Source organism: Somniosus microcephalus, chromosome 8 (assembly GCF_052327205.1).
Source record: "Somniosus microcephalus isolate GS21.2 chromosome 8, FLI_Smic_1.0, whole genome shotgun sequence".
NCBI lineage: Eukaryota > Metazoa > Chordata > Chondrichthyes > Squaliformes > Somniosidae > Somniosus > Somniosus microcephalus.
The window spans coordinates 268932254-268947713 of NC_140994.1; the positions used below are offsets into that span (position 1 = coordinate 268932254).

At 57.2% G+C, this 15460-nt stretch overlaps 1 protein-coding gene across 3 annotated transcripts in view; it reads right to left on the reverse strand.

Moving 5' to 3' along the window:
• Positions 1-15460, reverse strand: part of LOC147114393 (F-BAR and double SH3 domains protein 2-like) — a 176306-nt gene that overhangs the window by 81066 nt on the left and 79780 nt on the right. For 2 of the 3 annotated variants that reach the window (XM_085996065.1, XM_085996063.1), the window contains 4 exons: positions 12580-12724; positions 9815-9951; positions 8071-8134; positions 6313-6441 (listed from right to left, as the gene is read on the reverse strand). In XM_085996065.1, coding sequence (XP_085852191.1) covers positions 6313-6441; positions 8071-8134; positions 9815-9951; positions 12580-12724 — 475 coding nt within the window. The remainder of the gene's footprint in view (positions 1-6312; positions 6442-8070; positions 8135-9814; positions 9952-12579; positions 12725-15460) is intronic. The other variant, XM_085996064.1, reaches the window with a different exon arrangement.

Genomic DNA, 15460 nt, shown 5'->3' on the forward strand with positions numbered 1-15460 from the left:
CGTGTCCTAACTCGCAGCGAGTCCCGTTCACCCATCACCCCTTGTGCTCACTGCCCCGTGTCGTATCTCACACCCAAGCCCGTTCACCCATCACCCCGTGCTCACTGCCCCGTGTCCTAACTCACACACAGTCCCGTTCACCCATCACCCCCTGTGCTCACTGCCCCGTGTCCTAACTCACACCCAGTCCCGTTCACCCATCACCCCCTGTGCTCACTGCCCCGTGTCCTAACTCACACCCAGACCCGTTCACCCATCACCCCCTGTGCTCTCTGCCCCGTATCCTAACTCACACCCAGTCCCGTTCACCCATCACCCCCTGTGCTCACTGCCCCGTGTCCTAACTCACACCCAGTCCCGCTCACCCATCACCCCCTGTGCTCACTGCCCCGTGTCCTGACTCGCAGCGAGTCCCGTTCACCCATCACCCCGTGCTCACTGCCCCGTGTCCTAACTCACACCAAGTCACGTTCACCCATCACCCCCTGTGCTCACTGCCCCGTGTCCTAACTCACACCCAGTCCCGTTCACCCATCACCCCCTGTGCTCACTGCCCCGTGTCCAACTCACACCCAGTCCCGTTCACCCATCACCCCCTGTGCTCACTGCCCCGTGTCCTAACTCACACCCAGTCCCGTTCACCCATCACCCCCTGTGCTCACTGCCCCGTGTCCTAACTCACACCCAGTCCCGTTCACCCATCACCCACTGTGCTCACTGCCCCGTGCCCTAACTCACACCCAGTCCCGTTCACCCATCACCCCGTGCTCACTACCCCGTGTCCTAACTCGCACCCAGTCCCGTTCACTCATCACCCCCTGTGCTCACTGCCCCGTGTCCTAACTCACACCCAGTCCCATTCACCCATCACCCCCTGTGCTCACTGCCCCGTGTCCTAACTCACACCCAGTCCCGTTCACCCATCACCCCCTGTGCTCACTGCCCCGTGTCCCAACTCACACCGTCCCGTTCACCCATCACCCCCTGTGCTCACTGCCCCGTGTCCTAATTCACGCCCAGTCCCGTTCACCCATCACCCCGTGCTCACTGCCCCATGTCCTAACTCACACCCAGTCGCGTTCACCCATCACCCCGTGCTCACTGCCCCGTGTCCTAACTCACACCCAGCCCCATTCACCCATCACCCCGTGCTCACTGCCCCGTGTCCAACTCACACCCAGTCCCGTTCACCCATCACCCCCTGTGCTCACTACCCCGTGTCCTAACTCACACCCAGTCCCGTTCACCCATCACCCCCTGTGCTCACTGCCGTGTCCTAACTCACACCCAGTCCCATTCACCCATCACCCCCTGTGCTCACTGCCCCGTGTCCTAACTCACACCCAGTCCCGTTCACCCATCACCCACTGTGCTCACTGCCCCGTGCCCTAACTCACACCCAGTCCCGTTCACCCATCACCCCCTGTGCTCACTACCCCGTGTCCTAACTCGCACCCAGTCCCGTTCACCCATCACCCCCTGTGCTCACTGCCCCGTGTCCTAACTCACACCCAGTCCCATTCACCCATCACCCCCTGTGCTCACTGCCCTGTGTCCTAACTCACACCCAGTCCCGTTCACCCATCACCCCCTGTGCTCACTGCCCCGTGTCCCAACTCACACCGTCCCGTTCACCCATCACCCCCTGTGCTCACTGCCCCGTGTCCTAATTCACGCCCAGTCCCGTTCACCCATCACCCCCTGTGCTCACTGCCCCGTGTCCTAACTCACACCCAGTCCCGTTCACCCATCACCCCCTGTGCTCACTGCCCCGTGTCCTAACTCACACCCAGTCGCGTTCACCCATCACCCCCTGTGCTCACCGCCCCGTGTCCTAACTCACACCCAGTCCCGTTCACCCATCACCCCCTGTGCTCACTGCCCCGTGTCCCAACTCACACCGTCCCGTTCACCCATCACCCCCTGTGCTCACTGCCCCGTGTCCTAATTCACGCCCAGTCCCGTTCACCCATCACCCCCTGTGCTCACTGCCCCGTGTCCTAACTCACACCCAGTCCCGTTCACCCATCACCCCGTGCTCACTGCCCCGTGTCCTAACTCACACCCAGGCCCGTTCACCCATCACCCCCTGTGCTCACTGCCCCGTGTCCTAACTCACACCCAGTCCCGTTCACCCATCACCCCCTGTGCTCACTGCCCCGTGTCCTAACTCACACCCAGTCCCGTTCACCCATCACCCCCTGTGCTCACTGCCCCGTGTCCTAACTCACACCCAGTCCCGTTCACCCATCACCCCCTGTGCTCACTGCCCCGTGTCCTAACTCACACCCAGTCCCGTTCACCCATCACCCCCAGTGCTCACTGCCCCGTGTCCTAACTCCCAGCGAGTCCCGTTCACCCATCACCCCCTGTGCTCACCGCCCCGTGTCCTAACTCGCAGTGAGTCCCGTTCACCCATCACCCCCTGTGCTCACTGCCCCGTGTCCTAACACACACCCAGTCCCGTTCACCCATCACCCCCTGTGCTCACTGCCCCGTGTCCTAACACACACCCAGTCCCGTTCACCCATCACCCCCTGTGCTCACTGCCCCGTGTCCTAACACACACCCAGTCCCGTTCACCCATCACCCCGTGCTAACTGCCCCGTGTCCTAACTCTCACCCAGGCCCGTTCACCCATCACCCATCACCCCGTGCTCACTGCCCCGTGTGCTAACTCACACCCAGTCCCGCTCACCCATCACCCACTGTGCTCACTGCCCCGTGTCCTAACTCACACCCAGTCCCGTTCACCCATCACCCCCTGTGCTCACTGCCCCGTGTCCTAACTCACACCCAGTCCCGTTCACCCATCACTCCCTGTGCTCACTGCCCCGTGTCCTAACTCACACCCAGTCCCGTTCACCCATCACCCCCTGTGCTCACTGCCCCGTGTCCTAACTCACACCCAGTCCCGTTCACCCATCACTCCCTGTGCTCACTGCCCCGTGTCCTAACTCACACCCAGTCCCGTTCACCCATCACCCCTGTGCTCACTGCCCCGTGTCCTAACTCACACCCAGTCCCGTTCACCCATCACCCCCTGTGCTCACTGCCCCGTGTCCTAACTCGCAGCGAGTCCCATTCACCCATCACCCCCTGTGCTCACCGCCCCGTGTCCTAACTCGCAGCGAGTCCCGTTCACCCATCACCCCCTGTGCTCACTGCCCCGTGTGCTATCTCACACCCAAGCCCGTTCACCCATCACCCCCTGTGCTCACTGCCCCATGTCCTAACTCACACCCAGTCCCGTTCACCCATCACCCCCTGTGCTCACTGCCCCGTGTCCTAACTCACACCCAGTCCCGCTCACCCATCACCCCCTGTGCTCACTGCCCCGTGTCCTAACTCGCAGCGAGTCCCGTTCACCCATCACCCCCTGTGCTCACTGCCCCGTGTCCTAACTCGCAGCGAGTCCCGTTCACCCATCACCCCCTGTGCTCACCGCCCCGTGTCCTAACTCGCAGCGAGTCCCGTTCACCCATCACCCCCTGTGCTCACTGCCCCGTGTCCTAACTCGCAGCGAGTCCCGTTCACCCATCACCCCCTGTGCTCACCGCCCCGTGTCCTAACTCGCAGCGAGTCCCGTTCACCCATCACCCCCTGTGCTCACTGCCCCGTGTCCTAACTCACACCCAGTCCCGTTCACCCATCACCCCCTGTGCTCTCTGCCCCGTATCCTAACTCACACCCAGTCCCGTTCACCCATCACCCCCTGTGCTCAGTGCCCCGTGTCCTAACTCACACCCAGTCCCGTTCACCCATCACCCCCTGTGCTCACTGCCCCGTGTCCTAACTCACACCCAGTCCCGTTCACCCATCACCCCCTGTGCTTACTGCCCCGTGTCCTAACTCGCAGCGAGTCCCGTTCACCCATCACCCCCTGTGCTCACTGCCCCGTGTCCAAACTCGCAGCGAGTCCCGTTCACCCATCACCCCCTGTGCTCACTGTCCCGTGTCCTAACTCACACCCAGTCCCGTTCACCCATCACCCCCTGTGCTCACTGTCCCGTGTCCTAACTCGCACCCAGTCCCGTTCACCCATCACCCCGTGCTCACTGCCCCGTGTCCTAACTCACACCCAGTCCCATTCACCCATCACCCCCTGTGCTCACTGCCCCGTGTCCTAACTCGCACCCAGTCCCGTTCACCCATCACCCCGTGCTCACTGCCCCGTGTCCTAACTCACACCCAGTCCCATTCACCCATCACCCCCTGTGCTCACTGCCCCGTGTCCTAACTCGCACCCAGTCCCGTTCACCCATCACCCCCTGTGCTCACTGCCCCGTGTCCTAACTTACACCCAGTCCCGTTCACCCATCACCCCCTGTGCTCACTGCCCCGTGTCCTAACTCACACCCAGTCCCGTTCACCCATCACCCCGTGCTCACTGCCCCGTGTCCTAACTCACACCCGGTCCCGTTCACCCATCACCCCGTGCTCACTGCCCCGTGTCCTAACTCACACCCAGTCCCGTTCACCCATCACCCCCTGTGCTCACTGCCCCGTGTCCTAACTCACACCCAGTCCCGTTCGTCCATCACCCCCTGTGCTCACTGCCCCGTGTCCTAACTCGCACCGAGTCCCGTTCACCCATCGCCCCCTGTGCTCACTGCCCCATGTCCTAACTCACACCCAGTCCCGTTCACCCATCACCCCCTGTGCTCACTGCCCCGTGTCCTAACTCACACCCAGTCCCATTCACCCATCACCCCCTGTGCTCACTGCCCCGTGTCCTAACTCACACCCAGTCCCGTTCACCCATCACCCCCCGTGCTCACTGCCCCGTGCCCTGACTCACACCCAGTCCCGTTCACCCATCACCCCCTGTGCTCACTGCCCCATGTCCTAACTCACACCCAGTCCCGCTCACCCATCACCCACTGTGCTCACTGCCCCGTGTCCTAACTCGCAGCGAGTCCCGTTCACCCATCACCCCCTGTGCTTACTGCCCCGTGTCCTAACTCGCAGCGAGTCCCGTTCACCCATCACCCCCTGTGCTCACCGCCCCGTGTCCTAACTCGCAGCGAGTCCCGTTCACCCATCACCCCTTGTGCTCACTGCCCCGTGTCGTATCTCACACCCAAGCCCGTTCACCCATCACCCCCTGTGCTCACTGCCCCGTGTCCTAACTCACACCCAGTCCCGTTCACCCATCACCCCCTGTGCTCACTGCCCCGTGTCCTAACTCACACCCAGTCCCGTTCACCCATCACCCCGTGCTCACTGCCCCGTGTCCTAACTCACACCCAGACCCGTTCACCCATCACCCCCTGTGCTCTCTGCCCCGTATCCTAACTCACACCCAGTCCCGTTCACCCATCACCCCCTGTGCTCACTGCCCCGTGTCCTAACTCACACCCAGTCCCGCTCACCCATCACCCCCTGTGCTCACTGCCCCGTGTCCTGACTCGCAGCGAGTCCCGTTCACCCATCACCCCCTGTGCTCAGCGCCCCGTGTCCTAACTCGCAGCGAGTCCCGTTCACCCATCACCCCCTGTGCTCACTGTCCCGTGTCCTAACTCACACCCAGTCCCGTTCACCCATCACCCCCTGTGCTCGCTGCCCCGTGTCCTAACTCACACCCAGTCCCGTTCACCCATCACCCCCTGTGCTCACTGCCCCGTGTCCTAACTCGCAGCGAGTCCCGTTCACCCATCACCCCCTGTGCTCACCGCCCCGTGTCCTAACTCACACCCAGTCCCGTTCACCCATCACCCCCTGTGCTCACTGACCTACATTGGCTCCCAGTCCGGCAACGCCTCGATTTTAAAATTCTCATCCTTGTTTTCAAATCCCTCCATGGCCTTGCCCCCTCCCTATCCATGTAACCTGCTCCAACCCCACAACCCCCCCGAGATCTCTGCGCTCCTTCAATTCTGGCTTCTTGAGCATCCCTGATTATAATCGCTCCACCATTGCGGCCGTGCCTTCAGCTGCCTGGGCCCTAAGCTCCGGAATTCCCTCCCTAAACCTCTCCGCCTCTCTCTCCTCCTTTAAGACGCTCCTTAAAACCGACCTCTTTGACCAAGCTTTTAATCACCTGTTCTGATATCTTCGTGTGACTCGGGTGTCAATTTTCGGTTGATGACACTCCTGTGCTGCGCCTTGGGACATTTTACTATGTTAAAGGCGCTATATAAATACAATTTGTTGTTGTTGTAGGATGGGAGGAGGCTGGTGTGGCGCATAAATACCGACATGGACCAGTTGGGCCGAAGGGCCTGTTTCTGTGCTGTAAATACTGTTTAATTCTTCGTAAACTTGTGAACACAAAGTGGGTTTGAGTTGACTAGATGGTCAAGTCCGTACCTTCATGACAACAGGCAGGTCGATCTGGAGATAGTGGTCCTGATGAGCGGTGACTGCAGCGAGCGAGAGCAGATACTCATTCCGAGCTTCAGTCACTCGATGGTTACACTCGGACAATCTGGCGGAGAGCTTTAAACACAAAACACACATGGTCAGGCCCCAGCCAGAGCACCGTGTCCAATCCTGGCCACCACACTTTAGACAGGATGTGAAGGTCTTGGAGAGGGTGCAGAGATTGACCAGAATAATTCCAGGGATGCAGGACTTCAGTTACGTGGATAGACTGGAGAAGCTGGGGGTCGTTCTCCTCAGAGCAGAGAAGGTTAAGAAACATAGGGGGAAATATTCGGTTGGTTGCGCCACCCATTAGCGCCTAAAGAGGTCGAGAAGTGGGGCGCTAACCAACTAGCGCCCGGGCGCAGAGAACCCTGCGCCTCTTCCCATATTGAGCGGACATTTAGCGCTGGCGCTAAACCATAGCGCCCGCTCACCGGCGCACGCAGATCATGACGTCATTTCAGCGTGCAACGCCCTTGGGGCGCCCTGGACCGGAAATTCAGTGGCGCCCCCCTCCGTTCCGCCTGGCGCTCAGAAGGACAGGTTACCTGGAACGTTTCCCAGTCGCTGTCGGGCTGGGGGGGCGCTATTTAAAGGGGACTGTTGCTGGATTATTAGTGGTAGCCATTTTTGGACCACAACTTCTTTGAGAGAGAGAGAGTTGCTCAGCTACGCACGGAGAACCATTTCTGCAGTGCGCCAGCGTGTCTGGGTGAAATCGATAATTGACAGCACCTGCGCTGCGACCGCCCGTGGAGAAATTGCGTCGCGCCGCCGGGTTAGTGCCTTAAGACTATCGTGCAGCGCCTGATTTAGCGCCGCAATCACCTTCAGGGGCGTAGCTACCCAATATCGCTCGAGGTGGCGATAAATTGCGCCTGGCGCTAAACTTTGCGCACCGCCAAGACTAGCGCCCCAAACGGGGCGATACTGAATTTCTCCCCCATAGAAACATAGAAGATAGGAGCAGGAGTCGGCCATTCGGCCCCTCGAGCCTGCTCCGCCATTCAATGCGATCATGGCTGATCATCCAAATTCAGTACCCTGTCCCTGCTTTCTCCCCATATCCCTTGATCCCTTGAGCCTTAAGAAATATATCCAACTCCTCCTTGAATATATTTAATGAATTGGCCTCAACTGCCTTCTGTGGTAGAGAATTCCACAGGTTCACCACTCTCTGGGTGAAGAAATTCCTCCTCATCTCTGTCCTAAATGGCTTACCCCTTATCCTTAGACTGTGACCCCTGGTTCTGGACTCCCCGACCATCGGGAACATCCTTCCTGCATCTAGTCTGTCCAGTCCTGTCAGAATGTTATAAGAGGAGATTTAATAGAGGTGTTCAAAATCATGAGGGGTTTTGATGGAGTAAATAAGGAGAAACTGTTTCCACTGGCGGGAGGGTCGGTAACCAGAGGACACAGATTGAAGATAATCGGTAAAAGAACCAGAGGGGAGATGAGGAGAATTTTTTTACGCAGCGAGTTGTTGTGATCTGGAACGCGCTGCCTGAAAGGGCGGTGGGAGCAGATTCAATAGTAACTTTCAAAAGGGAATTGGAGAAATACTTAAAGGAAAAATTCTCAGGGCTGTGGGGAAAGAGCAGGGGGGAGTGGGACTAATTGGAGAGCTCTTTCAAAGAGCCGGCACAGGCACGATGGGCCGAATGGCCTCCTCCTGTGCTGTGTGATTCGCTCTCTTACCTTTGCACTCAGCTTCTGCAGACTGGTTTTTGAATGAAATATTCCAAACTCGCTCTTTTTTGACCTAAAGGGAAAGGTGAAAATACACAAAGTTATTTCTGTCGACACGAGATTCTGTTGCACAAACATCAGTCACTTTGTTTGTTGCACAACTCACAGGAATTCCTCTCGTTATAAACCTGCGGCTCGACCAGTCCAGTCGGAATCAATACTCCTTCCCTCCTGAAATCACAGAACTGAAGCAACTTCTTTCGGTTCGAAACACGCAGTGAGGAGCTGGGACCCACAGCCCCTCCCCGCATGGACCCAGACTCCTGTCCCCGGGGAAAGGGCCTTCAGCACATACCCGGGGCGTGAGAGTCTCCTCTGATCTGCTGTGGAGGGGGAATCGGTGCGAGTTGGGTTTCCACCAGTTGTCAAATCAATTGCAACTGGACGCTGGGTCACCATCTCCGATAGGGTGGTCAGTGTGCACAGTGGGAGAATGTTTAATGAGACAGTGTACAGGGAGATTTATTCAATACCTAACTCGTGCTGTACCTGCCCCAGTGAGAGTCAGTGTCTGTTGAACCCGTACCCCAGTGAGAGTCAGTGTCTGTGGAACTGTACCCCAGTGAGAGTCAGTGTCTGTGGAACTGTACCCCAGTGAGAGTCAGTGCCTGTGGAACTGTACCCCAGAGAGAGTCAGTGTCTGTGGAACCCGTACCCCAGTGAGAGTCAGTGCCTGTGGAACTGTACCCCAGAGAGAGTCAGTGTCTGTGGAACTGTACCCCAGTGAGAATCAGTGTCTGTGGAACTGTACCCCAGTGAGAGTCAGTGTCTGTGGAACTGTACCCCAGTGAGAGTCAGTGTCTGTGGAACTGTACCCCAGAGAGAGTCAGTGTGTGTGGAACTGTACCCCAGTGAGAGTCAGTGTCTGTGGAACTGTACCCCAGTGAGAGTCAGTGCCTGTGGAACTGTACCCCAGAGAGAGTCAGTGTCTGTGGAACTGTACCCCAGTGAGAGTCAGTGTCTGTGGAACCCGTACCCCAGTGAGAGTCAGTGTCTGTGGAACTGTACCCCAGTGAGAGTCAGTGTCTGTGGAACTGTACCCCAGTGAGAGTCAGTGTCTGTGGAACTGTACCCCAGTGAGAGTCAGTGTCTGTGGAACTGTACCCCAGTGAGAGTCAGTGTCTGTGGAACTGTATCCAGTGAGAGTCAGTGTCTGTGGAACCCGTACCCCAGTGAGAGTCAGTGTCTGTGGAACTGTACCCCAGTGAGAGTCAGTGTCTGTGGAACTGTACCCCAGTGAGAGTCAGTGTCTGTGGAACCCGTACCCCAGTGAGAGTCAGTGTCTGTGGAACTGTACCCCAGTAAGAGTCAGTGTCTGTGGAACTGTACCCCAGTGAGAGTCAGTGTCTGTGGAACTGTACCCCAGTGAGAGTCAGTGTCTGTGGAACTGTACCCCAGTGAGAGTCAGTGTCTGTGGAACTGTACCCCAGTGAGAGTCAGTGTCTGTGGAACTGTATCCAGTGAGAGTCAGTGTCTGTGGAACCCGTACCCCAGTGAGAGTCAGTGTCTGTGGAACTGTACCCCAGTGAGAGTCAGTGTCTGTGGAACTGTACCCCACTGAGAGTCAGTGTCTGTGGAACTGTACCCCACTGAGAGTCAGTGTCTGTGGAACTGTACCCCAGTGAGAGTCAGTGTCTGTGGAACTGTACCCCAGTGAGAGGCAGTGTGTGTGACTCCACGCTGTAATCCTTACTTGGCCTCAGCCTCGGCCGCCTTCTCCCTGGCGATCTCGGCAATCCGCTGCATCTGTGAATATTTCTTCTTCGCTTTATTCACCTCCTTCACCGCTTCGATCAACTCGGACTGAATCCTGACCAGCTGCTCCGAGTACTGCCAAACAAACCACAGAAAGGGGCATTGGTCAGTCTTGTCCCACACCAGTGACCAATGCTGGGTTGGTCACTCTCGCCCCACACCAGTGACCAATGCTGGGCTGGTCACTCTCGCCACACACCAGTGACCAATGCTGGGTTGGTCACTCTCGCCCCACACCAGTGACCAATGCTGGGTTGGTCACTCTCGCCCCACACCAGTGACCAATGCTGGGCTGGTCACTCTCGCCCCACACCAGTGACCAATGCTGGGTTGGTCACTCTCACCCCACACCAGTGACCAATACTGGGTTGGTTACTCTCGCCCCACACCAGTGACCAATGCTGGGTTGGTCACTCTCACCCCACACCAGTGACCAATACTGGGTTGGTCACTCTCGCCCCACACCAGTGACCAATGCTGGGTTACTCAGTCTCGTCCCACACCAGTGACCAATGCTGGGTTGGTCACTCTCGCCCCACACCAGTGACCAATGCTGGGCTGGTCACTCTCGCCCCACACCAGTGACCAATGCTGGGTTGGTCACTCTCGCCCCACACCAGTGACCAATGCTGGGTTGGTCACTCTCGCCCCACACCAGTGACCAATGCTGGGTTGGTCACTCTCGCCCCACACCAGTGACCAATGCTGGGTTGGTCACTCTCGCCCCACACCAGTGACCAATGCTGGGTTGGTCACTCTCGCCCCACACCAGTGACCAATGCTGGGTTGGTCACTCTCGCCCCACACCAGTGACCAATGCTGGGCTGGTCACTCTCGCCCCACACCAGTGACCAATGCTGGGCTGGTCACTCTCGCCCCACACCAGTGACCAATGCTGGGTTGGTCACTCTCGCCCCACACCAGTGACCAATGCTGGGTTGGTCACTCTCGCCCCACACCAGTGACCAATGCTGGGTTGGTCACTCTCGCCCCACACCAGTGACCAATGCTGGGTTGGTCACTCTCGCCCCACACCAGTGACCAATGCTGGGTTGGTCACTCTCGCCCCACACCAGTGACCAATGCTGGGTTGGTCACTCTCGCCCCACACCAGTGACCAATGCTGGGCTGGTCACTCTCGCCCCACACCAGTGACCAATGCTGGGCTGGTCACTCTCGCCCCACACCAGTGACCAATGCTGGGCTGGTCACTCTCGCCCCACACCAGTGACCAATGCTGGGTTGATCACTCTCACCCCACACCAGTGACCAATGCTGGGTTGGTCAGTCTCGCCCCACACCAGTGACCAACGCTGGGTTGGTCACTCTCGTCCCACACCAGTGACCAATGCTGGGTTGGTCACTCTCGCCCCACACCAGTGACCAATGCTGGGTTGGTCACTCTCGCCCCACACCAGTGACCAATGCTGGGTTGGTCACTCTCGCCCCACACCAGTGACCAATGCTGGGTTGGTCACTCTCGCCCCACACCAGTGACCAATGCTGGGCTGGTCACTCTCGCCCCACACCAGTGACCAATGCTGGGTTGATCACTCTCACCCCACACCAGTGACCAATGCTGGGTTGGTCAGTCTCGCCCCACACCAGTGACCAACGCTGGGTTGGTCACTCTCGTCCCACACCAGTGACCAATGCTGGGCTGGTCAGCTGGTCCTACGCTGGACACGGAGGGTAGGGGGTTGAATCCTTCCAGGTTAGGTGGTTAGAATGAGCCCAGCGCTCGGAGATGAGGGAGGGGGTGAAGAGCAGGAGACTGCATGAACCGTGTGCTGTTAAACCAACAGTAGAAATTGTGGGAGTGAATTCGCACTCACCTCCGCACACTTGAGGTCTGTGGCGACACATAGACATGTACCGTCAGAAGCTCAGAGAGCACAAGTCGGAGAATTAGGGCGACAGTGCTCACATTTCGAGTGTGGGGTGTTACTGAATGCCCCTGTTTATTGGTAATCACAGATACAGGGGTTTGATTACATAATACGGGCATATAGACAAATACTAAAAACATTCGAGAACAGAGAAACATACAGGGCTATGGGGAGAGAGCGGGGCAGTGGATTAGTTTGGGATTGATACAGGGCTATGGGGAGAGAGCGGGGCATTGGGATTAGTTTGGGATTGATACAGGGCTATGGGGAGAGAGCGGGGTAGTGGGATCAGTTTGAGATTGATACAGGGCTATGGGGAGAGAGCGGGGCAGTGGGATTAGTTTGGGATTGATACAGGGCTATGGGGAGAGAGCGGGGCAGTGGGATTAGTTTGGGGATTGATACAGGGCTATGGGGAGAGAGCGGGGCAGTGGGATTAGTTTGGGATTGATACAGGGCTATGGGGAGAGAGCGGGGCAGTGGGATTAGTTTGGGATTGATACAGGGCTATGGGGAGAGAGCGGGGGAGTGGGATTAGTTTGGGATTGATACAGGGCTATGGGGAGAGAGTGGGGCAGTGGGATTAGTTTGGGATTGTTCTTGCAAAGAGTCGGCACAAACACGTTGGGCCGAATGGCCTCCTTTCGTGGTGGTTCAATGCAATTACCATCCTCACCTACATCGGGCTGCCGGCGAGAGAGGGAGATCAATGCAATCACCATCCTCATTCTACATCTGGTTAAAGGAAGCCCAGCGGCCGCCCGGAGCAGAGCGAGGTGGGAGACTCCTCAGGCCAGGGGAGCAAACATCTCACCTTCTTCAGTCTCAGGTCCTTGGCCGAGCGCATGGTCTTTGCTGCCTCTGTGTTGACCATCCGGTAACTTTCCGCAGCCGCAGTCCGTGCGAGTCCGAGCTGGACCGTCGCTTCGATGGTGGAACGCCAGATGGCAGAGGTAGCCCTGGAAAATACACGGGAACAGGCCAATCAACCCCTCGAGCTCATCATAGGAACAGGCCATCCAGCCCTGAGAGCCTGTCATAGGAACAGGCCATTCAACCCCTCGAGCCTGTCATAGGAACAGGCCATTCAACCCCTCGAGCTCATCATAGGAACAGGCCATCCAGCCCCGAGTGCCTGTCATAGGAACAGGCCATTCAGCCCTGAGAGCCTGTCATAGGAACAGGCCATCCAGCCCCTCGAGCCTGTCATAGGAACAGGCCATTCAACCCTTCGAGCCAGGCATAGGAACAGGCCATTCAACCCCTCGAGCCTGTCATAGGAATAGGCCATTCAGCCCTGAGAGCCTGTCATAGGAATAGGCCATTCAACCCCTCGAGCCTGTCACAGAAACAGGCCATTCAGCCCCTCGAGCCTGTCATAGGAACAGGCCATTCAACCCCGAGAGCCTGTCATAGGAACAGGCCATTCAGCCCCTCGAGCCTGTCATAGGAACAGGCCATTCAACCCCTCGAGCCTGTCATAGGAACAGGCCATACAACCCCGAGAGCCTGTCATAGGAACAGGCCATTCAGCCCCTCGAGCCTGTCATAGGAACAGGCCATTCAACCCCTCGAGCCTGTCATAGGAACAGGCCGTTCAACCCCTCGAGCTCATCATAGGAACAGGCCATCGAGCCCCTCGAGCCTGTCATAGGAACAGGCCATTCAACCCCTCGAGCTCATCATAGGAACAGGCCATTCAGCCCCGAGTGCCTGTCATAGGAACAGGCCATTCAACCCCTCGAGCCTGTCATAGGAACAGGCCATTCAACCCCTCGAGCCTGTCATAGGAACAGGCCATTCAACCCCTCGAGCCTGTCATAGGAACAGGCCATCCAGCCCCGAGAGCCTGTCATAGGAACAGGCCATTCAACCCCTCGAGCTCATCATAGGAACAGGCCATTCAGCCCCGAGTGCCTGTCATAGGAACAGGCCATTCAACCCCTCGAGCCTGTCATAGGAACAGGCCATTCAACCCCTCGAGCCTGTCATAGGAACAGGCCATCCAGCCCCTCGAGCCTGTCATAGGAACAGGCCATTCAACCCCTCGAGCTCATCATAGGAACAGGCCATTCAACCCCTCGAGCCTGTCATAGGAACAGGCCATTCAACCCCTCGAGCCTGTCATAGGAACAGGCCATCCAGCCCCGAGAGCCTGTCATAGGAACAGGCCATCCAGCCCCGAGAGCCTGTCATAGGAACAGGCCATCCAGCCCCGAGAGCCTGAGTTTGGATGATCAGCCATGATCTCATTGAATGGCGGAGCAGGCTCGAGGGGCCGAATGGCCGACTCCTGCTCCTATCTTCGATGTTTCTATGTTCCGCCATTCAATGAGATCATGGCTGATCTGTAACTAAACTCCATCGACCCGCCTTGGTTCCATATCCCTTGATGCCCTTATCCAGCAAAAATCTATCAATCTCAGTCTTGAAAACTCCAATTGACCCCCAACCTCGACAGCTTTTTGGGGGAGAGAGTTCCAGATTTCCACCACCCTTTGTGTGAAGAAGTGCTTCCTGACATCACCCCTGAACGGCCTGGCTCGAATTTTAAGGTTCTGCCCCCTTGTTCTGGACTCCCCCCACCAGAGGAAATAGTTTCTCTCTCTCCACCCGATCAACTCCTTTAATCATCTTAAACAGCTCAATTAGATCACCCCTTAATCTTCTAAACTCGAGGGAATACAAGCCCAGTCTGTGCAACCTGTCCTCGGAATTTAACCCTTTAAGCCCCGGTATCATTCTGATAAGTACGCATGTTATTAACGGAAGGATCCAGATCTTGGTTTGCCTTGACGGGGTTGACAGTGATGGCTCTGAACCAATGACAGGAGGGGGGCAGGGGCAACTTAGAGGGCTCCACATACATCCACCGGCCAGTGCTCCGGAGCCCGGCCATTCAGGAGAGAATTTAGGAAACACTTCTTCACACAAAGGGTGGTGGAAGTGTGGAACTCGCTCCCACAAGAGCCAAGGGTGTTAAGGGATGTGGAGTCAAGGCGGGTGGATGGAGTTAGGACACAGACCAGCAATGATCACATTGAATGGCCTCCTCCTGTTTGTATGTGTTTGTGGAATGCCCACTTTGAAGAAGTTCTGCACTTCTCTCCGATGGGATTTCAGTTTGTCTCTTTTACCTTGTTCGCCTTCATTGCTATCCGTTTCCCTTCTGGTGTTTGAGAATTCTTCCATTACCACTCCCTTTTACCTTGTCGTTCCCTTCCACCCTATCGCAGACCGTCCCTTTTGTCCTTTCCTCCCCTTCCCACCTTTCCCTGCCCCTGTACTTGCTTAAAGCCTGTTACGTCTCTAACATTTTCCAGTTCTGACGAAAGGTCATCGACCTGAAACATTGGCCCAGAAATTCGGGTCGGGGGCTTCCCGCGGGTGCAAGCCCCCGACCTGCACTTACCTAGCGCGCCGGCCGTTGAGCTGTGGGCCCGCGTGGGATTCCGATCCTGGGCCTCCTCCAACTGCCGGCGCGCAGTGCTTGCGTATCCCAGGGGCGCAGTTAGTTCGAAGCGTCCCCTGGGATCACGTGGGCCATGGAGAGCCAATGGTAGCAGGGAAATGCTTCATTCATAAGTGACAGGAAGAGCTGTCAAACCTATAAATACTATAAGCCCCAAAACATCAATAAATCTTCAAAAACATTTTTTTTAAAACATCACATTTTTAAAATAACTATAAATTAC